This window comes from Drosophila pseudoobscura, chromosome 2, assembly GCF_009870125.1.
Source record: "Drosophila pseudoobscura strain MV-25-SWS-2005 chromosome 2, UCI_Dpse_MV25, whole genome shotgun sequence".
Taxonomy (NCBI): domain Eukaryota; kingdom Metazoa; phylum Arthropoda; class Insecta; order Diptera; family Drosophilidae; genus Drosophila; species Drosophila pseudoobscura.
The window spans coordinates 28,845,421-28,868,664 of NC_046679.1; the positions used below are offsets into that span (position 1 = coordinate 28,845,421).

General features: G+C 40.6%; 3 protein-coding genes and 1 long non-coding RNA gene across 25 annotated transcripts in view; all 4 read left to right on the plus strand.

Moving 5' to 3' along the window:
* Tm1 (tropomyosin 1) overlaps positions 1-12,593 on the plus strand; it is a 30,412-nt gene extending 17,819 nt beyond the window's left edge. For 2 of the 21 annotated variants that reach the window (XM_015182797.2, XM_015181545.2), the window contains 5 exons: positions 2,946-3,016; positions 4,507-4,582; positions 4,766-4,828; positions 7,110-7,179; positions 9,375-10,181. In XM_015182797.2, the coding sequence (XP_015038283.2) occupies positions 2,946-3,016; positions 4,507-4,582; positions 4,766-4,828; positions 7,110-7,179; positions 9,375-10,087 (993 nt within the window). In that variant the 3' untranslated portion in view covers positions 10,088-10,181. Of the gene's footprint in view, positions 1-2,945; positions 3,017-3,912; positions 3,984-4,506; positions 4,583-4,765; positions 4,829-5,390; positions 5,454-7,109; positions 7,180-7,664; positions 8,590-9,374; positions 10,182-10,491; positions 11,429-11,778; positions 12,198-12,256 lie in introns of those variants that run through there. The other 19 variants (XM_015182808.2, XM_003736858.3, XM_015182803.2 and 16 more) reach the window with 15 other exon arrangements.
* On the plus strand, positions 5,463-6,728 carry LOC117183329 (uncharacterized). The gene is made up of 2 exons (XR_004468482.1): positions 5,463-6,310; positions 6,382-6,728. It is a non-coding gene; the product is annotated as an uncharacterized lncRNA (long non-coding RNA).
* A 1,673-nt stretch (positions 12,594-14,266) lies between the features above and the next one.
* Tm2 (tropomyosin 2) lies at positions 14,267-19,670 on the plus strand. 2 transcript variants are annotated; one of them, XM_003736860.3, is made up of 4 exons: positions 14,267-14,381; positions 17,096-17,743; positions 17,814-17,991; positions 19,257-19,670. In XM_003736860.3, exons 2-4 carry the CDS (start codon positions 17,150-17,152, stop codon positions 19,337-19,339), a joined length of 855 nt encoding a protein of 284 aa, XP_003736908.1. In that variant the 5' UTR covers positions 14,267-14,381; positions 17,096-17,149; the 3' UTR covers positions 19,340-19,670. The 2 variants fall into 2 exon arrangements, with proteins under 2 accessions (XP_003736908.1, XP_001359903.2); XM_001359866.4 differs by lacking the exon at positions 19,257-19,670 and adding an exon at positions 18,290-18,403.
* Positions 19,671-21,379: 1,709 nt separating this feature from the next.
* LOC4803106 (uncharacterized) lies at positions 21,380-23,226 on the plus strand. The gene is made up of 3 exons (XM_001359867.4): positions 21,380-21,882; positions 21,941-22,488; positions 22,558-23,226. The coding sequence occupies exons 1-3, from the start codon at positions 21,662-21,664 to the stop codon at positions 23,199-23,201; spliced, it is 1,413 nt and encodes a 470-aa protein (XP_001359904.3). The 5' UTR covers positions 21,380-21,661; the 3' UTR covers positions 23,202-23,226.
* Positions 23,227-23,244: the final 18 nt, after the last annotated feature.

Sequence of the window (23,244 nt, forward strand, 5' to 3'; positions counted from 1 at the left end):
AACAATGATACTTGATTTTTGGTTCCTTTGCCAAAGGATCGAAAGAAAAACAAAAATAAAAGGAACGTGAAGCCCCTTCAAAGAGGGGGTTCTGTCTGCCCCATAATACTTGGCACAGGAATCAACTATCGAGTGTAGATGTAAAACTTGTGCTTAAAAATCGATTCAATGATGACGATGATGAACGAATGATGCTTGAAGGGCAGCTATAGCTATAGGAATCCAAGGCATGCAACGCCTGCCTGCCCGTTGCCTCACAATATATATGCAATATAAATATGTGTATTAGTCGATGTACATACAATCCAATGAGATGTTTGATGAACAAATGATGAAGCCTAATATCATCGCTCCTCCCGACGGGGAGTGCCGCCCACAAGTGTGTCTTTTATTTTGTAAATTATGTTAAATGTTAAGCGATCCAAGTGTACTTTTGTTATCGTCCCTGTACTAGAGATTTATACACAAAAAAGTGTTCTCTAAAATAATGATATTGGAGCTTAAAAAGCATATATTTTGATGTTTATTTCAATTATACAAAATTGTCACATGATTTATATTTCTATTGCAAAAAGCAACAATTGTAAAGAATATTTAATTTAATTTCAAAATTATATTATTATATAAATTACTAAAAAAAAAAACCACCCAAAAAAAAAAACAATTAATATTTCCTTTAATAATTTTTGATTTAATATTTTTGCAAATTTAAAGTTTATATAACAATTATATACAAATACAACAAAATATATATATTATAAAATACATATATGAATGCAGCATAAAAAACTAACTTTTGAACTTTTTTGGGAGCAGATAATGTTTTACTCTTACGATTTGTTGTACATTTTCTTGAGGCAGGTTTTGGTCACTGAAAGATGAAGGTTTAGGGATGAAATATGATATAGATCAAATTTAGAAGTGGGAAATCTCTGCAGCTGAAACAGAATTTGAAGTAAGGCTTTAAACGATTAATTAGGAGACTTTTTTTGAAACAAATATTACAGATGATTGCTTATGGAACTATGCTGCTATGCTAAGATTTTACAGAAACTCTATTTGCTTTAGAGGAGAGCTTGAACATGCTTCATTTTACAGGAAATTGGAGAGAGCGAAGGAAGTTCCTGGGTGCCAAAAATATATATGGAACTGTATCAAACGATTCAATCGACATATATACTGAAAGAGGATACGTTTTATCTATGGATTGCCAGGAATATGCGTATGGAATCTTTGTACTTATTGTCAAGATTCTTCTTCGATGATTTTTCAAGAGTTACAAGAGAGATTCTTGTAAATTTAAATCTTTGCATGGCAAAATCCTTCTATAAATTCAATTATTCTTCGAGAAATATATGTCTGATCATTCTGCATGGATCTTATCTTCAGTCCTTGAACAATCCAGAAGGCTCTGCCCTACAAAACATTCCAACACTGCTTCAAACGATCCTTCGCTAATCTTCAGTAATCCTTGGCATCAAAGAGTATTTTTTTTCTCTCCATTCTCAAGGAGAACCCTCTTGTGTTTTTTTGCTTACGTGTTTCGCACGTCAGTCGCCAGAAATCGATGAAATAAAGCAATTGTTAACTGATACACGGCCATTGCCTGCAGATAAGCCCCGTGTCTGCGTCCTCACTTTTTGCCCTTATCTTTCGCCGGAAAACTAAGGCAAAGAAGAACTGGCAAAGAGAGAGCGAAAGAGTTTGTTTAACTGAAAACTTTGATAAGAGAAGGCCGCTCCCCAAATATGGGGGGATTGTGCTCGACAGCAGCCCATTGGGGCCCCATGACATAAGCGGCTAAAAACCCTCTGTAACTGTTGCCAAAACGATCGATGATGAATCCAAAACGTAATGCTGCACCACTTGACCCTCGCTTTGAAGGGGCGAGAGAGAGAGTGGCCACTCAAAAGAGTGAATCAACGGCAAGAAATGTGCGTGGATCGCCCTCTCCACATCGTATCTTTTTCTGTTTAAAAATCTGACGACACTTTTTAGTAGTTACCTTGCATTTACTTTTTCATGATTCACGGTTCATTTGGTGGATCCCTCACTTCCCTCTGGAGACTACATATTTGCATACGTCAAAGCAGGAAATTGGCTGATTTTGTTGGCAAATAGCCCCCAGATTGGTTAAACGATTTCCGCCTTTCTCAAAAGAAGCATCTTTTGGCCAAAAAGCTGCCAAATAAAGCTGTTGTAATGTTCAGCTTCAGTCGGTTATGATTTCCTCCAAATAAATTAGTTTTCATAGTTATGATTATGGGATGTAGGGGGTGATGTTTCAGGAAATTGCTTAAAGCTATGATATCTGAAAGATTTTGAATTTAATTTCCTTTGGCAAAGGTTAACCCAAGTAAAATACTGTCAAAGAACTGTTTTTAGGGGGAAGGGAAATACCCAACTGTTGGGAATTTACTCACAGGGAAAACTATCCAAAAAATCGCCTAGGAAATGTACAACAACATCGAGAAGGTATAAACAAAATCGAATCCACTACCAGATATACTTTTTTTCCATATAATATCTCCAATATCAAAATATAACTTTAGTACACCATTGGATCGTATAATATAAAAGACACACACTCGTAAAGCACAAGTTTAATAGGAAACAAAACCGAAAACACAACAAAATAACAATAAAATTAAACAATTTGTTTTGTTAATTACTAAATTAGACATTAAGGCGATACACCAAAAACATATACATACATTCAAACATTCAAAGAACATACAAATCTAACCAATAAATCATTCTAATGCTTTATGTTTTTCTCAACTAAATGAAAAAACTTGTAAAACCCAAACATCAAATTTAATACATTTTCTATATGTTCTCCTGTGTATCCTGTATATGCCATACAAAACTTCTTGTATTATATCAAACCAACACTCAATCAATCGAATCGAATTGAATTGTAAATGAATTGTCTATGAGAAAAGGTTGCCCGTAAATTGGCGATGGTTGAAGCTGATTTGGAGCGTGCCGAAGAACGTGCCGAACAGGGTGAAAAGTACGTTTTAAGTTTCAATTTATACCAAATAAACGTTAAATATGTTACAAAAATGTTTCCTGTTTCTAATATTTAATGAAAAACAATGTTGAAATTGCCGCAAACCTAACCTCAAAAGCTGTTTATTGCATTATACATACATATTTCCCCGTTTTTACATTTTTCAGTTTAAATTTTGATTTTTGTTATTGTTTATTCTTTTAGCTAGCTAGCTTTTTGCATAAATGTTTTTGTATATTGTTTGGTTTGAAAATGTGAATATTCTATCCACTGGAATCTAATATTGTGTATGATAAAGGCATGTTTCGTAGTTTAGAAACAAAACGAAGCACAACAAACAAAAAGAGCAAAGTAAGGCTAAAGAGGCTCAGATTTCCCTGCTTGCTTCCCTGTGAAGCAGTTTAAGCTTCGTTTAAGCAGTGCCTAAGAAGTAAGCAGTGTTTTGAAGAGCTTTCCAGTGAGTGCAGAAGCAGCGCTCTCTCTTCTGTGTTCTCAGAGAGTAAGAACTCATGATTGCGTGAGTGTCATCCCAACTACGAATCATACGTCACAATCAATGCGCTCTCAAGCTTCCTCTCGCTCTCTCTCTCTTAAGGCACTGCGAAAATGAGAAATTTTCACCTCTTAAGCCCCAATTGCTGTTTGTATCATGAATCACGAATGATCCTGCACACAGTATTCACATTTTTGTACCAACATCCCCAGCGTTTAAGCCAGACAACTTGACTAATCTGTGAAAACATTACTTTTTTCTATTGCCATTTCCTAACCCATGCCAAAAACAAATACACTTTGTTGCCGTTGTGTGTGTACATTAATACAATGCCCGTGCTAACACCTTGCCACGCCCTTGCGCTGCCTTGAATCCCGCCTTGCTGCTACGCCTACGACTGAAGGTTGCCAGAAAACTTGTGCTCATGGAAGGAGATCTGGAGCGTTCCGAGGAAAAAGTTGAGCTCAGCGAAAGGTTTGTCCAATGCCCCACACAGCCACAGCGCCTCTACTCTATCTATCTTCGATGTTTCTGTTTACTAACTGCATTTCGTTAAATATAATACACATTTTTCTTGAGTTTCATTTTGTGCCCAATCTATGCCAGCGATGGACAAATATTTATTTATAATTTCCATAGTTTATAAATAAATGCCAAAAAAGTGAAATCCGACGTCTGGAGATGATGTCGGTCCGGTCCAAAAACAATTGTTATGATTATAAAAATATTTGCCAGACCTTGGCAACATGATTTGACGCTTTTTTGCGGAATCTCTTGGTCATCCATCCATCGGTGGATCGCCTCCAGTCGGAGACACAGGCGACAGCCGCAAGACTATTTTCGAAAGTGAAGTGTTGCTGCTGGAGTCTGGCATAAATTGCGTGCACAAAAAGAAAACCTTTATATTTAACAATTGCATGAGTTGTTCTTCTCTTTTTCCGCCACTTGGTTGTTTTGTCAAATTTTTGTAATAAACATTCCGTCTCTCGTCCAACAGCAAAATTGTGGAGCTTGAGGAAGAGCTGCGCGTGGTTGGTAACAACCTGAAGTCCCTGGAAGTCTCTGAGGAGAAGGTCAGTATCTCTTTATGGCTTACATTTACTCTCATTTGGAATATACCTAATGAAAATCATTTAAATCAAACTTTCTTAAATATTTATATTGAATTTCCCCCTTCCCGAAATACTCAAAAAACTCCCCCCGAAATGTACAACAACAACAACAACGAAAACGATATAAAAAAAAAACAAAAATAGGCCAACCAACGCGAGGAAGAATACAAGAACCAAATCAAGACCCTGAACACTCGTCTAAAGGAGGTAGATATCAAGCAAGAAGAAAAGCCTTCGCATCAAAAAGTGGCCAAAAAGCAAAGAGGATTTCCCAGATCCCAGATCAAAACGAGTGCCCGAAACCAGCGGCTATATATATACATCTCTTTTGTTGTTGTTTCTCGTTTTTGTTTGATTTATACCATATAATGTTTATAGGGAGGGGTGCCTCAGACAGCCAACCCCCTCCCAAAAAGAAAGATCTTCTGAAGGAACTCTTGTACTGCGCAGAGTTTTCGAATCTTTCATTTCGTTGTTGTACTAATAATTCTTATAAAATGTCTACCGACATGATATTTACAGATCAATCAATTTTATATATTTTATTGATATTCTTTACTAATTTATATTTTCTTTTATTTCTTTGTTTCATATTATTGTTTTTTGTTAAATGTTGCTGCTAAAAAAAAACAATCTCTAATTTGCGCACCCGCTGGATGTTTACCAACACTGACCACTGATTTGTTCCTTGCATGAATATTGTTTCATTTATTAATTTCTGTTGAACAAAAACTGCTTTTAATAAACGCTTACCAACACTGAACGCCAGGCCACACAAAAAGAGGAGACCTTTGAAACGCAAATCAAGGTCTTGGACCATTCTCTGAAGGAGGTATTATGCAGAGTCGAAATATATCTGATATCTGAATATATCTGGTGTTGGTGAAACCGCTTTTAAACTAAGACTAACTCTAGACTAAGACTAAGCTTAAAACTGAAAGAAACAAACAAAAAAAAAAGAAAATATTGAATTGCACAAATCGTTATTCTCAATTTTAAATTTATTGTACATATTCGTAAATTCGACATTTAATATTTTCTTTTTTATAAAAAAAAAACCATAAACAAAAAAAAGCACTTTGGAAAAATACAACAAATGGCAAATAAAATGATGCAAATTATAGAAATTATAGATCAATATCGTTATACTACTATATACGATATAGCGTACATCCATGGGCAAGTATTTCTGTCGTGTCATCCCTCTCGCAAGACGTGTGTGTGTACATTTGTTCAAAATTGAAAACAACTTTTTGTGCAACAAAGGAAAATGTGTTTTCCAGCACTGATACTTCCAGCTTTCTACTGCTTGTTGTAGTAGTAGTAACTGATGATCAATAGAACCGAACCACTCACAACTCGATTAATAGTCACTGATTTACAACACTAGTCGTGGTTATGCAACACTCTGTTCTCCTTCTACTGCTTGGATAGTGGCGGCAAGTAGAAGGGTTCCTTCCACTCCACTGCTTGGTTAGTAGTCATCAATGGTCTTGCAACACTGTTTTCCCAACCAATGAGAACGTTTTTCCAACACTATTCTTACACATTTCTACTGCCTGATTAGTAGCCTCAAATTAAATGCAAATCAAAATTAATTCAAAACAAAAGATATCTAATTTCGGTAGATATTTTATATACCCCCCAAAAAACACAAACACAGACACACACACACAGAAAACCCAAAATGTACGTGAAATTGATCTATTATTTTATAAAAACTATATACCATAATTTGTTGTATTTCTCCCGACGTCTAGGCACGCGTCAATCAGAAATATTACGAACAGGAGCTCATACAGTTCAAATTAAATGTAGAAACTGTAAGTCGCGCCGAAAGAACCGATGAATCGATGAGCGTAGATATTCTAGAGATTCTTCTAGATTTAAATAATCTTAACAGCATTTTCAGTTTCACTTATTCTTTTTTCCAAGCAGTGACTGCGTAGCCTCCTCTACCAGTAATGTAATCAATTTCCCTTAATGATAATTTAATTTGTCTGATTTAGGTTTTGTCTAAAAAACCCTAAATAGTACTCGTACAAAAGCGTCAACAGTTTGTAAGCATTTTAGTCGAATAAAAACCGAGAGATTTTTTAAGTGTTAACTGAATGAAGTTTAATTAAATGTTTGTTTAACTTTTAGTTCTATAAATTGTTCAACTAATTTCACCAAATCATTTCTTATATCTTGACTAATGTTCATTTCTTCATCTACATTTGTTAAGTAAGTTTTTCTGCTGGTTTTGGTAGCATATTTGGGAAGCTTTCTTGGCTTTAAATTTAATTAAACTTCTGTCTGCGTTGCGCTGTGAATGACAGTGTGGGGCACAGAATTTGATTCGTCTGCCAGGGATGGATCAAAGGGATATTTCTGTTACCCTTTAATCCATGCCGGCAAGCCACTTTTTGTTGCTTTTTTCTCCCCAATGAATTTGTAACCTTTTACTAATATATGACTTTAATTTTCCCTCCTTCCCAAACAAAAGGCTGAGGCTCGCGCTGAGTTCGCTGAACGTTCCGTTCAGAAATTGCAGAAGGAAGTCGACAGGCTCGAAGGTATGTCCGTCAAAGAATTTATCAATATTTTACTGAGGCTCTAAGAGAACTTGGTCACGGAAATAAAAACCAGTTGAATATTTCCAAAACTTGTGTAGCAGTATTTCAAAAATTAAAGTACAACGATTATATTAGTTAATTTGAAATTTATCAAATATGTTAGTTCTTTATTATTTATAAGTAGGATCAAAATTAATTTCCTTATTCCAAATCCAGTACCAATTGTGTTCTTTAGTGAAAGTTTTAGTGTATCACACCTTGAGATATTACTTTCCTTTTATTTGCTGTTTATCCAAAAAACATTCCTTAATTTATTTGTATTTTTTATTTATTTTTCATATATTATTTGTTGTTAATGTTGTGCTTAACAAAAACAATACAACTTGCGCTGCTTGTACCCTCGCTCGCTCGCTCGATCGCTAAATTTTGTTGTAAAATCTGCCTGCATGCACCGTCCAATCCCCAACAACAAAACAAACGAACAGATGACTTGCTGAATGAGCGCGGAAAGAACAAACTGCTGCAGGAGGAAATGGAGAACACTTTACATGACATACAGAACATGTAAAACCATCTAATTTGCTTGTGTAAATTAACTAAACTGCCTGCTTTGACGTCAAAACTATATACACACCACAACCACAACCAGCCACCACCACCCCCAACAAAACTGGCGCTTTCCATATTTTGAAATCTAGAAAAAGAAAAGAAAACACATTTACACCCCTTTCAAAAGCATAACTTGAGACAAGACAAGACACCCAGGACGCCAAGGGTCTTCCATTTGCAGAGTGAACGCCATCTTTCCGAAGAACTCTGGAGAAAAACAAAAGCAAACAAAAAAAAAAAACGAAAGAAAATTAAAAATTATTAGGGTTAAATAATGACCACGAAAGAAGCAAAAAACAAGACATTCTTCCCGTAGCAAGCGCATTCCAATTTTCAAATTCCAAAAAGGACGCGCACGCACACGCACGCGTCGCTGTGACTGGCAGCTAGCGTTCCAATCAAAATTTATCGATATCGCCTTTACAACACTGTTGCAATATTTAATGCCCCTATTCTATTCGTTTCGACAAACGAGAGATAAACGTAGATGTTTTATTCATTAATTTACACTTGCTTTTGCTACCCCTTTTACCCATTTTACCCTTTTACATTGTTTTGTTTTGTGTATTACGATTAAAATCGACAAATCGAGATGACAACTTGGACAAGACAACAAAATGCATTGCCGCCTTCTTCTTAGTTTATGTGTATTTTTTATTTTAAATAGAGAGACAAACAAAACGCTGTTATTTATATTTAAAGAAAGTGAAGTACATTCTATATGCTAAAAAAGAAACTTTGTATTTTTGTCGCCAGCGCTTAACTGTATTAATATTTACAATACATATATGCTAATGTTTATACATTGTTTATACATTATTTAAACAAATTGTCGTGTTTGCAAAACGTTGTGTAATATTTGCCTACTTTTAAGTTTGCCGCCACGCCCACCACACGCACACACACCCCCCACCACCACCACCCAAAAACACACACACACACACACACACTACTATAATTACAATTAAAATTATTTCGACAAATTTAACAAAAAGAAATACAACAACTTTTAAGCGAGACAACAAACACACAGCCAGCGCACATCCATTCCAATTGCAATTTGCGTTTGCCGATTTTCCGGTTGCGCCTATCTTTTATTTGAAAAATAAAACAACAAAAACAAAAAAACAAAAATCCTTCTGCATATATCCCATATCCGAACTGGGTAGAAATTGGGGGCCCCACAAAAAGGATGGCATTAAAAAAACACTTTTAATTCGATTTACTTACGATAAACATAAATTAATTATTTATATTTTAATATACCTATGCATACACATACACATACACATATACTATACAAAAACAAATACAAATAAAGTATTTTTCAAGAAAATGTATGAACTAACCCCAAGAATCGTCGTGCCATCGTCCAGCGTCCATCGTTGAGTGTCCTCCTCTGTCGATCCCCCCGCAACCCCCAATCGGCCACTGAAGGTTCCCTCGATCGCGATCTCTGACTCTGTGACTCTGCTCTAATCCGAATTTCTACTTTCGCTGATGCCGCCCCGCGTCCACCACTAACCAATGAACCACTAAACCACACCTGAACCTGAACTACACCCAATCAATCGGTCAACTGCCAGACGAGACGATCGTCGAGAAAGAGCATTATGCCCTCATTGGCGACAGCCTGGACTGGACCTTCGTTGAGTTGATGGGCATGCCGCCCTTCTACAACGATCGCTACCCGAAACCACCAACGCCCGAGCTTACCGAGGAGGATCTGGCCCGCATTGCGGAGGCCGAGGCCCAGGCCCAGGCCGAAGCGGAGGCCAAAGCGCAGGCCGCGGAGGCCAAGGCTCAGGCCGCTGCAGCTCTGGCTGAAGCACTGGCTGCAGGCGTGGATCCGGCCACCTTGGATCCGGCCCTCGTCGAGGCTGCAACAGCCGGAGAGGAGCCAGTGCCGATCAAGATACCAACACCGCCGCCCAAGGAGCCCACTCCTCCACCACCACCGCCGCCACCATTCGAGTACTCGATCGATTTGCCCCCAGAGGGTGCTGAGGTGCCGTATGTGAAGAATGCCGAGCCGGGCGATATGCTGCCCCCCGTGGAGGGTGCCCCCGAGGGAGAAGCTGCTGCTGTTCCACCCGTTGAGGGGGAAGCTGCACCTGCGGCAGTTCCAGCCGAAGGGGAGGCTGCTGCTCCCGCTGCAGCTCCAGCTGAAGGCGAAGCGCCACCTGTTGCAGCCCCTGCTGAAGGAGAGGCCGCCGCAGCACCACCAGCAGGCGAAGCACCACCACCGCCACCAGCCGCTGCCGAAGCAGCACCTGCCGCTGAGGCACCACCTGCCTAAAGAAGCCATAAGCAAACCCTGATATGTTGTTTGTACTCTATAGTGATGAAAATAGATCAAGGATCTCTAGAAGGATCTCGTCGCCGTTAATGAACTGGCCAATGTGTCTTTCCTTTCCGACTCTCACTAACATGCACCGCCTGCCTCCTGTGCGCCTCCTCCGCTCCGCTCCGCCTTCCCTCCCACTCCCCCCCACTGATTACACAACTTGATCGAAGTTTAATTTTTAGTTTTCTCGATTCTACTGCCTCCTTTTCACGCTTTATTTTTCCACCACGCTTTCTCTCTCTCTCGACGCTCTCTCTGTCCTCCATCGATATCTCGCACTACTCCATCGCTCGTATTGCTTTTCTCACAAACCATAAACCACATCGCGTGCCGACGACGATCGACATCTGCGACAGATGACATGATCGTTGAGAAAGAACGCTACTGCCTGATCAACGACAGCCTCGACGAAGCCTTCGTGGATGTGATTGTGGGCCTGGAGCCCTTCTGGAACCCGCGTAATCCCAAGCCGCCCACGCCCGAGCTCACCGAGGAGGATCTGGCCCGCATTGCCGAAGCGAAAGCAGCGGCGGAGGCCAAGGCCGAAGCCGAGGCCGCCGAGCAGGCCGAGCGTGTGGCTGCGGCAGTGGCTGCTGCCCTGGCTGCGGGCATCGATCCGGCGACCGTGGTCGTCGAGGGTGCACCCGGAGAGCCGCCAGTGCCCATCAAGATACCCACACCACCGCCCAAGGAGCCCACTCCTCCACCACCACCGCCGCCACCATTCGAGTACTCGATCGATTTGCCCCCAGAGGGTGCCGAGGTCCCGTATGTCAAGAACTACGAGCCACCACCACCGGGATCGGAGCCAGAGCCCGTGCCAGCTGCCGAGGGAGAGGCTGCCGCCGCTGCCCCGCCGGCCGAGGGAGAAGCACCTGCCGCACCGGCTGAGGGTGCAGCCCCACCACCTGCCGATGGAGCAGCACCGCCCGCTGAGGGAGCTGCCCCCGCCGAAGGAGCTGCTCCGGCGGCTGAGGGAGCTGCACCCGCTGCCGAGGCTGCTCCTGCTGCTGAGGCTGCGCCTGCTGCTGCTGAGGCTGCACCTGCCGCCGAAGCTGCACCCGCTGCCGAGGCTGCCCCTGCCGCCGAGGCTGCTCCCGCCGAAGCACCACCAGCCTAAGCCGACCATTGCGACCCCGATGCTAGTCCCCAACAGAGTCTGCTGCGCAAAACCAAAGACACAACAACTGCTACAAAATGCTGCCCTGCTTTTATACACCTAATTTTGAGCACGTTTTTGGATACATTTTTAATTAAAAATTTCATTTAATCGAAGCATTGCAAAAACCAAAAGTCGCTCTTTAGCCACTGCTTTATTTTATTTGTTTGCCGTTTACCGTTTATCGTTTTGATTTCCAAAAATTAACAGCTAGCCACGCGCACTGCCTTGCCGATGCGTACAACAATGCTGCTGCCAAGCAGTTCCAGCGCTGCATTTTTATTTATTTTGAACCCAAACAGGAGGTAATTATGGTTTTATTTGTGCAGATTTAGTCCTCCAACCCCCCTCCAACCAGGTGTCAGTTTTTGTCAGGTCTTTGTCCCACTTTGAGTGTAATTGGTATTTGTTTTATATATTTTTATTAACTTGTGTTCTTTATTCTTGCGTTCTTTTATGATTTTTCAATCACTTCGACGAACAGACGACCTTGTCCTGGAGAAGGAGCGCTACAAGGATATTGGAGACGATCTCGACACCGCCTTCGTCGAGCTCATCCTCAAGGAATAAGCGTACCGACCACGGACGACGACCTCCTCCAGCGCAGCGTGAAATCTTTCGACACTTCACCAACACCAAAACCGACACCGACACCACACATCTTTCGATTGTTTTTACTGTAGCATAGCCATAGGCGCACTGTTGTATTCCGTAGCCGTTGTTATCGGTAGCTGTACTTTTGATTTCTGTGTGTGCGTGTGTATATTTTGTTTGTGTAGATTGATTTTGCCTGACGATGACGAAGAGGAAACATTAAAACTATTGTGTATCTGTTTAACTCAAACATTTTTATTTATTATTTGTATCCAAAACTAAGCAATAAAGCAATCAACCATAAAAGTATATTAACCTTTTGGCATTGATTTCATTCGATTCTTGTGCCGCTGCTCAATCGATCACAGATGAGGTTAGCAAAGGTAAGGAACAGTACAAAACTATTGCCCAGGAACTGGAGTATGCCGATCTTCACAGCTACTAAGCCAAACCAGATGACATGAAAGCAACCACTAGAACAACAGCAAATTCAGCCTGCGATCTACAAACAACAACACAACACAAAAGGAAAATGGACTCTGAAAGCATTTCGACGTCCGCTATACAAATTATATTTAGCATTACACTCCAGACACTTCTTCAACTAAGCATTCCAGAACAAATTTACATACAATACATAGATATAACAGCCTCTACTATGAACTAAGACCGAAAATGTTACAATAAAGTAAATTTTTTTAGCAATTACATTTTATACAAAAAAAAAATTATAAAGAAAACGAAGCATTCAATGAGAGTTGTGTGAAGAAAAACACTGCCTTTTTGCCCCTTTAATTAAATTTCCGGCTTGCTAGTTTTAAAGAAGTTCGTAATGAACCCCTCAACCCACCAGTCTATATCGTACACCCTCAAGCATTATCTACACTATATAGATCCATAGCGCTTGATGTCCTCTAAGCAAAATGTCAATTTTTCTCTTAATTTTCCCATTGCTTGAGTTTTCTGGCAGTAAAATGTTTATGGCCTTTGTATGAAAAATGAATACCAAAAAAAATTAACATAAAGGGAGATATAAATATATAAATAAAATTTACAAATTCGACATAGCTTTTATAATTCTATGAAAACAAGCAAATCAAATAAATCAATATGTGTATCTTGGTTTATCTCTCAATATTTTTCTGATCAATAAAGAGAAACAATTTTTTGCATATAAAAATCGTCAAAAGTGTGTTTTTTATTTAAGTGGGGGATTGATGGGAATGGAATATCTGGAGAGGGATAATGAGCAGAGCTCAGAGGCAAGAAGAAACAAATATTATGGAGACGAATATACTCGTATTGGAAATATCTTTAATGGTAGTTCCAAGAATTTGTTGAACAAAATTAAATTCTGACAACATTTTCAAATAAACTTGGAAGGTTATTGATTATTTGGAACTGAAGAACGCATGGTATTTACAGGTCTGGACCATCATGCAAAATTTTAAATAATTTTCTGAGATCGTATAGAGTTCTGTATTAATTTCGGACCGAGAAATCGTTTGTTAAACTTTGGCAGAGATCGGTTGTCTATTCCTTTGTAAATCTAATTTGAAATCTGTCTTAAGTTCATGCAAATTTCTCTGGGCTGCTTAAAAATGAAATCTCAAATGAATGGGAACGAATTGTACTACTAATTATAGTTAACGATTGGATCGGCCTTAAGAGAATTTGTTTCCACATAGTCCCTCGATCTAAAGGAGTATCCAAAGCTTCTAGGCATTCTTTTTAGGCACATATGAGAAAGGGACAGTCAAACCGCTTGAGTATGGATATCAAAAAGTAAAATTTCAAAGCAATGACAAAATTCCTCTATATACTATATTATTTTTCCAACAATCCAAGGGTGGTATTGTGTCGCTGTCTGCAGTTGAAAGACTTCTGAAACGACTGTTCTCTAGCTTTGATCAAAATTCCAAATATTTCTCAATATTTATTTCTGAGTGAAAATAGATTTTCATCTTGTTAGACTCTGGCTCTTTGGCAAGGCATCGAATATTTATGCGCTATTTTTAGGCTGAAAAATCTGACGGATACACCAACACTCACACACACATTCTATGAAAATTCTCTGAGTAAAAGCAAAAGAAGAAATTTTTGAATTTATATTTAAGAAGGAGAGGAAACCAAAACGCATAATTTTCACGCCTCTCGATATGATGAGAGAATGCAGCGGAAAAGAGAGAGCACACACTCACACATGCCCACACAGCTTTTGGTGGGAAATTTTGAGGGAAATTTTCGCCGATCGTGCAGCCGAAAGTTGTGAAAGCGCTTTTGCGCTTAGATTTTTTAATGGGAAATTTGTTAGACGAGGAAAAATTATTCAATACTGCGTGTGTGTGTTAGTATCTGTATTCGTGTGTGTGTGTGTGTGTGTGTGTGAGTTGCCTTGCGTTGGATCTTGGGGTCGGTTTCTGGGCTAAGCGACTCGGTCAGCATCAGTGTTCTCGGGGTTTCGACAGCGTATAGTGTGTTTGAAACGCTAAGGTTGGTTCCACGCCAGGATTTTGCACCACAAAAAAGAATATTAACACCAATATATAATATATAATAAAATAACTGAAGATTCATCCAATTCTGTCCAAACCAAAATTGGTATTTCCCGAAAGAAATAGCCTGAAGAATAGTGAAAAGTGCATGGCATCGAAATGCATTCAACCAAAGAAAGAAAAATATTTTCAATTGCTTTATACCAAAGGGAAACCATTAAAAAAAATATGTGCATATGTAAAAAATAAAATATTAAGAAATGGTTAAATATAAAAAAAAATTGTTATAAAAATAGTTCCCAGAGTGACGCAAATTTCAACTGAACCCGAATAAACCCAAGTGATTAAAATTCAATCAAAAAGGAAGCACTCTCAACCGATACTCAACCTTTGAAGAATTTCCATAAAATACAATCTTCCAATGGAGATTGTATGATGAGTTTTTTTCGGACAATTTAAAAATTCGCTTATAAGGAATTTTGTAACTAAATCTGACGGCACACCAATACCAATAAACGAATGTATTCCTGTGTGTGTGTGTGTGTATGTATGTGTGGTACATTTTGCACACATGTGGAGGGAAAGCTCTTCTCTACGCACAATTTTCACACACACACCGAACGGATTTTCCGCTAGAAAAATTCTTTAAAATTAACTGCAGACAGACACCTGCCTGTCACAAACACATACGGACGCATTTTATTTTTAACTTCAGTGGAAACTAAGACGAAAAAGCTTTTCCTCTTTTCCACTGTTCGGCTGTTCGGCTCATGATCTCACCGAACGAACAGCCCAACGACGAAGGCAATCGAAATATTTTCGTATTTATCCTTGAGTTTGTTTTTCGTCTAGCGAGAGAGCGAGAGAGAGAGAGAGCGAAAGAGCTTCTTTGGAAATTATTAGAAATTGAGAAATCACAGATGTACAAAAGATACATATATAGTATACATAGATACATATTGTTGTATATATGTATATATATGCTTAACCAGGGGATAAATGTGGCTGCCACCCACACGGAATTCGAACAGAATATTTTCTTGCCATTTATGAAGGCTTTTCTTGCTCTCCGAAGGCCACAAAATATGTCTGTAGTTATAGATGGAAAATGGTGTGATTTTTAGGTGGACTTTATTCATTCATTATTCATTCTCTCATTCAAAAAATAACGTATAAAGTGGGAATTTCAAATCAAATTTGGATAGATCGTAGATACAAATTTTCCTAATATTTTACCTACAATATCATATCATTATTATCATAAATAATATAGGGCTGATATTAATCCAAGCTTTGTCTCAAATCTGGCTTAAAATCTGCTCAGAATCCACTCATACGAATTACTCTTAGGGATATCCCAATTTTAACCATCTACTTTCTGTACTTCCTTGATTGAATACTATTTTTAGTACCTATATTTGATCAGGGCTCTTATATCTCCCAAAAACCTCTCAACCACTGCTCTCCCAAGACACCTTTTGCCTGCTTCGTTCTCGGAACTCTCCTTCCATACTTTTTCCCCACAAATGTATCTATATCCACTTAAGTATCGAAAGACCTCCAAAAAAGCAGCAGAACTACAACATAAATGACTTTGTCCCACTTCTGGCAGCAGGAACACAAACACACCTATGCACACCGCCCCCACAACCCACACCCACACCCATACATCCGATGACCCCAAAGAATTGAAAACTTTTCAAATTGCAATCTCTCGCTCTCTCTCTCTATATCTACGATATCTATTTGTGTGTATGTGTTTCGAAATAATGGGGGGGTGGGGAAAACTCTAGAATTACATTTAGCACACAATGTCCAAAAAAGCATTGCCCATGGATGTGTTTTTCTGCTGTCTGTCTGTGTGTGTGTGTGTGTGTGTGCGGACTGGATATTTTATAAAGTTTATTTTTAACCTGTTCAGAATCGTGCAGCAAATAAATATATAGCCCAGCGATAGCCAGCGGATCGTCGGGGATACGGATTCGGAGGTGGGCGTATGGAAAAACTGGGAGAATTACGTTCGAGCTTATAAATGCTCGGGCAAACAAAATGTGTTTACATTTAAAATTTTCAATTTATTTCAAAGATACATATACACCATATGTATAATTATACGTATGTGGATATATACATATGTAGTAGATATATGTAGATACATCTATTGAAACGATCGAAATGCGCCTGGAGGGGTTTTTCAATTGCATTTTTTTCAGGTGTTGAATGGTAGAATGGGAAGTGGGCTAGGTGTCAAGTGAAAGATCACACAAGAAATTATATATTATGGGTGTCTATATGTATTTAAAGGAAGAAGACTTCTTGTTAAACCAAAGAGCGGCCTTTTGTGGCTTTTCAACTAAGGAGAGCCGGGATCTCCCGTGTCCCATAGAAATTTGATAGAGACTTTCAGGCACTAAAAGTCAATATATTTCCCATATATATAGTTCCCAATAAGTAATTATGACATATCTAAAGGATTTTGCTTAGCAACAGACTATTAAGAGACTCTACTTGAATAGCCAATGGGAATCCTTTTGAAACTATATCTCCATCAAAGAAAATTTGTAGACCAACGAAAAAACCAAGCCAGAGGACTTAAACACTCCAACTGAAGAATAAAGAAAGTTGACCATATCATATGATATCATATAGAACTAAATTATTTTCTAGCTATAAAAAATATCTAACCAAAATGTTCGATCTCTTGTTTTGCAGTGCTTTTTCCAGTTTTCTTCCCTTCTGAGCCAATAACAAAAAAACACAAACACCATGGACGCCATCAAGAAGAAGATGCAAGCGATGAAGCTTGAGAAGGATAATGCCATTGACAAGGCAGATACCTGCGAGAATCAAGCCAAGGATGCCAACTCCCGCGCCGACAAACTCAATGAGGAAGTGCGCGATCTGGAGAAGAAGTTCGTCCAGGTTGAGGTCGATTTGGTCACCGCCAAGGAGCAGCTGGAGAAGGCCAACGCCGAGCTGGAGGAGAAGGAGAAACTGTTGACCTCCACCGAGTCTGAGGTCGCCACCCAGAACCGCAAGGTCCAACAGATTGAGGAGGATCTGGAAAAGTCTGAGGAACGCTCGACCACCGCTCAACAGAAGCTGCTGGAGGCCACACAGTCGGCCGATGAGAACAACCGTATGTGCAAGGTGTTGGAGAACCGCTCCCAGCAGGATGAGGAGCGCATGGACCAGCTGACCAACCAGCTGAAGGAGGCCCGCATGCTCGCTGAGGATGCCGACACCAAGTCCGATGAGGTTTCCCGCAAGCTGGCCTTCGTTGAAGACGAGCTGGAGGTCGCTGAGGATCGTGTCCGCTCCGGCGAGGCCAAGATCATGGAGCTCGAGGAAGAGTTGAAGGTATGTCTCTCCCCCTCTGGGTCTCTGAGTCCCTCTGTCATTGTCCTCTGTCTCTCTCTCTCTCCTGTAGGTTGTCGGAAACTCCCTGAAATCTCTGGAAGTGTCCGAGGAGAAGGCCAACCAGCGCGTGGAGGAATTCAAGCGCGAGATGAAGACCCTGGCCATCAAATTGAAGGAGGCCGAGCAGCGCGCCGAGCACGCCGAGAAGCAAGTGAAGCGCCTGCAGAAGGAGGTCGACAGGCTAGAAGGTAGGTTCCAGCACAACCCATCGCTTTCCAGCCTCATTCTCCATTCAGATCCAATGATATGTACACTCGTACGATATCTGCAATGGCAATGAGACGCCTCAGATGCTGTCCGAAACGAAGGCTTCAACTAATGCTCGCATTGTATATATCACTAAACGGAATAATACTTAATAATACTCTGCTTACATTAATTGATGTGATATATACCCATTCCCCATATCTCTCTCTATCTCTCTATAAATATCTCTTCTATATATATCTGTATATAAATGAACAAACAACAAAATGCCTTTTGCAGACCGTCTCTTCAATGAGAAGGAAAAGTACAAAGCAATCTGCGACGATTTGGACCAAACATTTGCCGAACTTACTGGATATTAAAAAAAAAAACAAGAACAAAACAAAATCAATACGAAACACAGACCCACAGAACCCCCACCATTCCCCCCAAGAACAAAAAGAGTACCTCCCCGAAACAGTTTACTATATTCTTGCGATTATCCCCAGACAGAATTCAGTGTATTTACCCACATTTTCTGTCACAGAATTACACTGTAAATAATTTGTTTAGTCTCCCGCTATACCCCATACACACAGCCCCATTCAGTACACTGTAAAAATAAGTTCAGATCAAGCCCAAATACCAGTTGCAGCTGTAGTTAATTATGCTTTCAACACACAGGTGAATCTATCTATATGTAAATATGTATTTTTGCTATGATGATGTGTATGTGGTTTATATGATGAGCAAAAGATTACCTTGTTCTTATGTGGCATGATCTCTTGTCTTGTCCTGTCTTGCCTCTACTCTTCCACCTACCGGACACTACTCTACTCGTAATGCCCACTCGTTATCGAATGCCACTCGATCTCTCGCTCTCTCGCTCTCTCTCTCTATACTCGTATCTCTCTGTCTCTCTCTCTCAGTCAATTTGTTTCTCTGCCAAATATCATCAATCTCGTTCAATTCCCAAATCATTTTATGATTTTCGCTTAGGTTTTTGCTCTCATTCTCTCATGCGATCAATGTCTGCAATGATTCGATAGATAGATCATAGATCCCCGTACCGTACCCCCTCCCACACAATGCTGCAAAAACTAACCCAAAAAAACTATAGAAAAAACGCTTGCCAGAACAGCGCGCCACTAAAATCAAAAACCTCAACCGAATTCGAAGGTTGAACTGTTCTATGTTCGATGTTACCTTATACCAACTGGAAACGAGTTGATCTAACGTTCTGACATTTCTTTGTTGCACTCCACAGACGAGTTGGGCATCAACAAGGACAGGTACAAGTCCCTCGCCGACGAGATGGACTCCACATTCGCCGAGTTGGCTGGATACTAAGGGACCCCATTCTGGACCCTGGAACCACAACGAGTACATCAACAACACCAACCACACCAACAACAACAACACCAACAACAACGGAGGACGATTAAGAGAGGAAGGAACTCTACTAAAATTCAACGAATATCTCAGAATGATTTTGAAAAACCAACCAAAAGAAGTACCAAGACCAACATCCATTTGTGTATTACAATTCTTTATAAATCTATATATTTCTTAATAAATAAATAGCAACCACAACAAGATCAGCAAACAGCAACAACACCAAGCCATAGCATTGATAGTAGAATCCAACGATAAAAAACCATTTAATTTAATTATTTTTTTATTATTTAAAACAATAAAATAATCGAAGGAGTCAGCAGAAGAACCACAAGGCAGTACATTTTAGCAGAAAGTAAAAGTTAATTCCTTACCAGCCCAAGCCCCCAAAAAATATATTTTTTATTTTTAAAACAATTGTTTAAAAATATTAAGAAAAAGCAAACAGCGGACACACAATGAGAGAGAGAGAGAGAGATAGATAGATGCTGTTTAGAATGAAGTTTTGCTTAAAATTTGAATTTATATAATTAAATTACACAAACAAAAATACCCAAAAAAAGTATACAAAAAAATTTATAAAAAATTTGCTAAAAAAAAATTATATGTTTGATGTTTGCTTTTAATGAGAAAAATACATCAATTGATTTTCTTTGCCTGAAATTGAACAGAAATTGTGGCTGCTTTTCAGCCGAAATCTGCTCTGATTATGCAAAGGTAGGTCTTTGGTTTGTTTGTTTGGTTTTTTGGGAAAGCCCCCCATTTGAAGTGGAGTGAAAAACCCAAAAACTCAAAGTGCGTCATCATGAGATCACGGTTCGATCGAGGCCTTCATTGCAACATCGTTAACATCCGCTAATTGTCAAAGTAATCTGAATAACGAAAGTTCAGATATGCCGATCCACAGATACAGATACATATCTTATGTACATGCATCCATTCATATCTTCAGGGTAAAATCAGTTTTGAGAGATCTTTGATCGATGTGGGCTGCTGCTGTGACCATCAATAATCCAGTTAACGCTGAGAGTCGGTCTGTCAGCCAAATTGAATCACCTTTCATATTAATGGAGCTTTAATTCCCCCCCATCTGTCGTCTAGGGTATCTTTGGCTCTCCGTAACGTGTTTCTTTTTCGTCGAATCTCTCGAATCTCTTTTTTCGCAGTTCCATAAAATAGTTATTAAAACTTTAAGTGGCGCATTAAATTGCACATTATAATGTCCCAGTCATGATTTATATAAGCTGTATTATGCTTTCATTATGAAGTAGGTGTGTCCATATGTGGATGAGAGTGGAGCTTAAGAAAAGAGCTGGTCTTGAAAGAAACATTTATGGTAATAGGTCCTCAAAGAACTCGAAAGAAAGGCGTACTTTTACGAGGAAAAAAATTGGCAAATTCTCTGGATAATTTGCTATTTTTGAAGCAAAGACTAGACTCTGAACTGGTACTAATTATTACTTTGGAAACAATAGAAGATTCAATAATATGGTACCGAAACACTTGGCATATTTATCTATACTTGGATTATATTATAAAATAAATAAAAAGAGAGTTTTCTAAATACTTTTGTCTATAAAAGAATGCTATAACTATAATACACATATATAATAGAGAGATATAAACGAGCAAAGTAGCTCCACAACCTAAAGCTTCTCTCAAATAGTATAAACTTTAGCCCGAAATTAGAAAAACTCTTTTATGGCAAACCCCTCCCGAATGGCCCCCCTTAAAATGCTACCCATATCTAAATTTATACCAAAGAAATGAATACATTTTCGTTTCCATTGAAGCCCCCGAGCAATTACCTAAGTCTGAATGAAACCAATTTAATGGAGTGCAAACAGTACGACTCCGACTGCGAGTATGTCAAAAAGCGGGCGTTGACGGCCAACAAAGCAACGCCACGGAGGAGAAATACATACTCTACGAACAGCCCCAATGACTTACATTTGTAAAGAGCCCCAACCGAACCGAACCGAACCGAAGGAGAAAGTGAAATTTTTGCATTTCTCAGTGAGCAGCAGCAGGTCTGGGCCATTGCCATGGGCCATTGACAGCGACTCAGACAGCTGGAGACGACCGACCGGCTCTGGGGCTCGAACTGAGCCTCAGTCTGGGTCTTCTGATCGCGCGGCATTCAGTCAGAAACGAACCAACAACGGAGTCGGCCTAAACCGCACGGAAAACGTATCGAAATCGAAAGTGCTCTGTGACCGCGCGACTTGAATCGCCAAGTGCTTGCTCTGTGAGAAGGGGGTGTCATCCAGCCATCATATGTCACCGGCTACGGCTAGCAAACAGACAGCCATCCGGCTTCGGCCTGGGGCTGCTGTTTACCTGGTAGTTTTATGCCTGGGCCATGGGCCGTCGTTCGTCTTATGTAATGACAGCGATGGTGAAAATATGCAAAAATACGCGAATGAATCACACGCAGTGGTGGAGGCGGACTCAAACGCTCCCATTTGGTCGCAATTTCTCGAAGATTATGTTTTGAGGTGTGTGTTTTTGGACTAGGTTTCCCCCTGAGATGATGGTTTAATTTGTCCCCAACAGCCAAAGCAGCAGTCAGCGAACGTCCAAGGATCTGCCGTACATGGGAGGCGGCGATATGGGCATGAGCATGTCCATGAACGGACCCCTTAACTATCATTCGTCGGCCTACAAGCGACCTGGGAACAACATTTACATCACGCGGCGGATTGGCGAGGCTGTGGAGCTGGAGCCGCATTTGCGCAAGCCCGTGGAGAGTCAGAGTCCCATTGTGAATCCCCAATTCCGGCCGATGACCAATCAAATGTTGCACCAACAGCAACAGCAGCACCTGCAACAGCAACAGCAACAGCAACAGCAGCAGCGACAGCAGCCTGGCTTCCTGCAGCAGCTTTTTGGCATTGGCGGCAGTTCTGGGGGAGGCAATCCCAATCCCAATCCTCCTCCTCCTCCCCAGCAGCAGCAGCATCTGCGGCCAGTACCCCTGCAGCAGCAGCAGCAGCACCAGCAACAGCATCTACAGGGCAGTGGCCAGCCCACAACATTCCGGGCTGTTTCCGAGAACGATCTGTATCTGCTGGGTGCCATCGAGAAGCTGGTCTATCGTGTCGGTAATGAAAACTAGAAACCAGTCAAAAGAAAACTTTCCCTTTCAACCATGAGCCATCGAATGCTTACAGATTACCTGGAGAGTCGTGTGCGACGGTCAGAGCAGTTGATCTACTACCTGATGGCTGGCAACAAGGAAGGCCAGAAGGAGGTCAAGGATCCCTGCCCCACGAACTTTACGCGCATCAGCGACAACTGCTATTACATCAACAGCCAGCAGCAGGTCAACTGGAAGACGGCCAATTCGGCCTGCAAGGCCCTCAACTCGCATTTGGCAGAGTTCGAAAAGGTCTCGGAGAACGAAGAGATTATGGCCTATCTGCTGAACCAGCCGCCGCACAGGGGACGCGACTACTGGCTGGGCGGTCTCAACCCTGGTCTCCTGTGGATCTGGTCCAACTCGGCCAAGCCTGTGAATCCCAATACGAACCTCACATCGATAGCCATGGCCCAGAAGAGCGAGAATGCCACGGCCTCCAATCTGGTGGATAGCTCCGAGGAGACATCGGAGGACGGCAGCGATGTCCTCAACAACACCGTGCAGATCGAGGGCAAGGGACGGTGTCTCCGGCTGAGCTACAATGCGGGGAAGCATAGCTATGTGTACTATGGCCAGGAGTGCACTTCGAGGCACTATTACATCTGCGAGCACGAGGACACGACGCTGGACAATAAGATCAAGAAGATATCCCGCGAGCTGAAGCTCTTCGAATGACGAATGTGATAGGTCGGAGGGCACTGCACTTCTAGTTAATTTG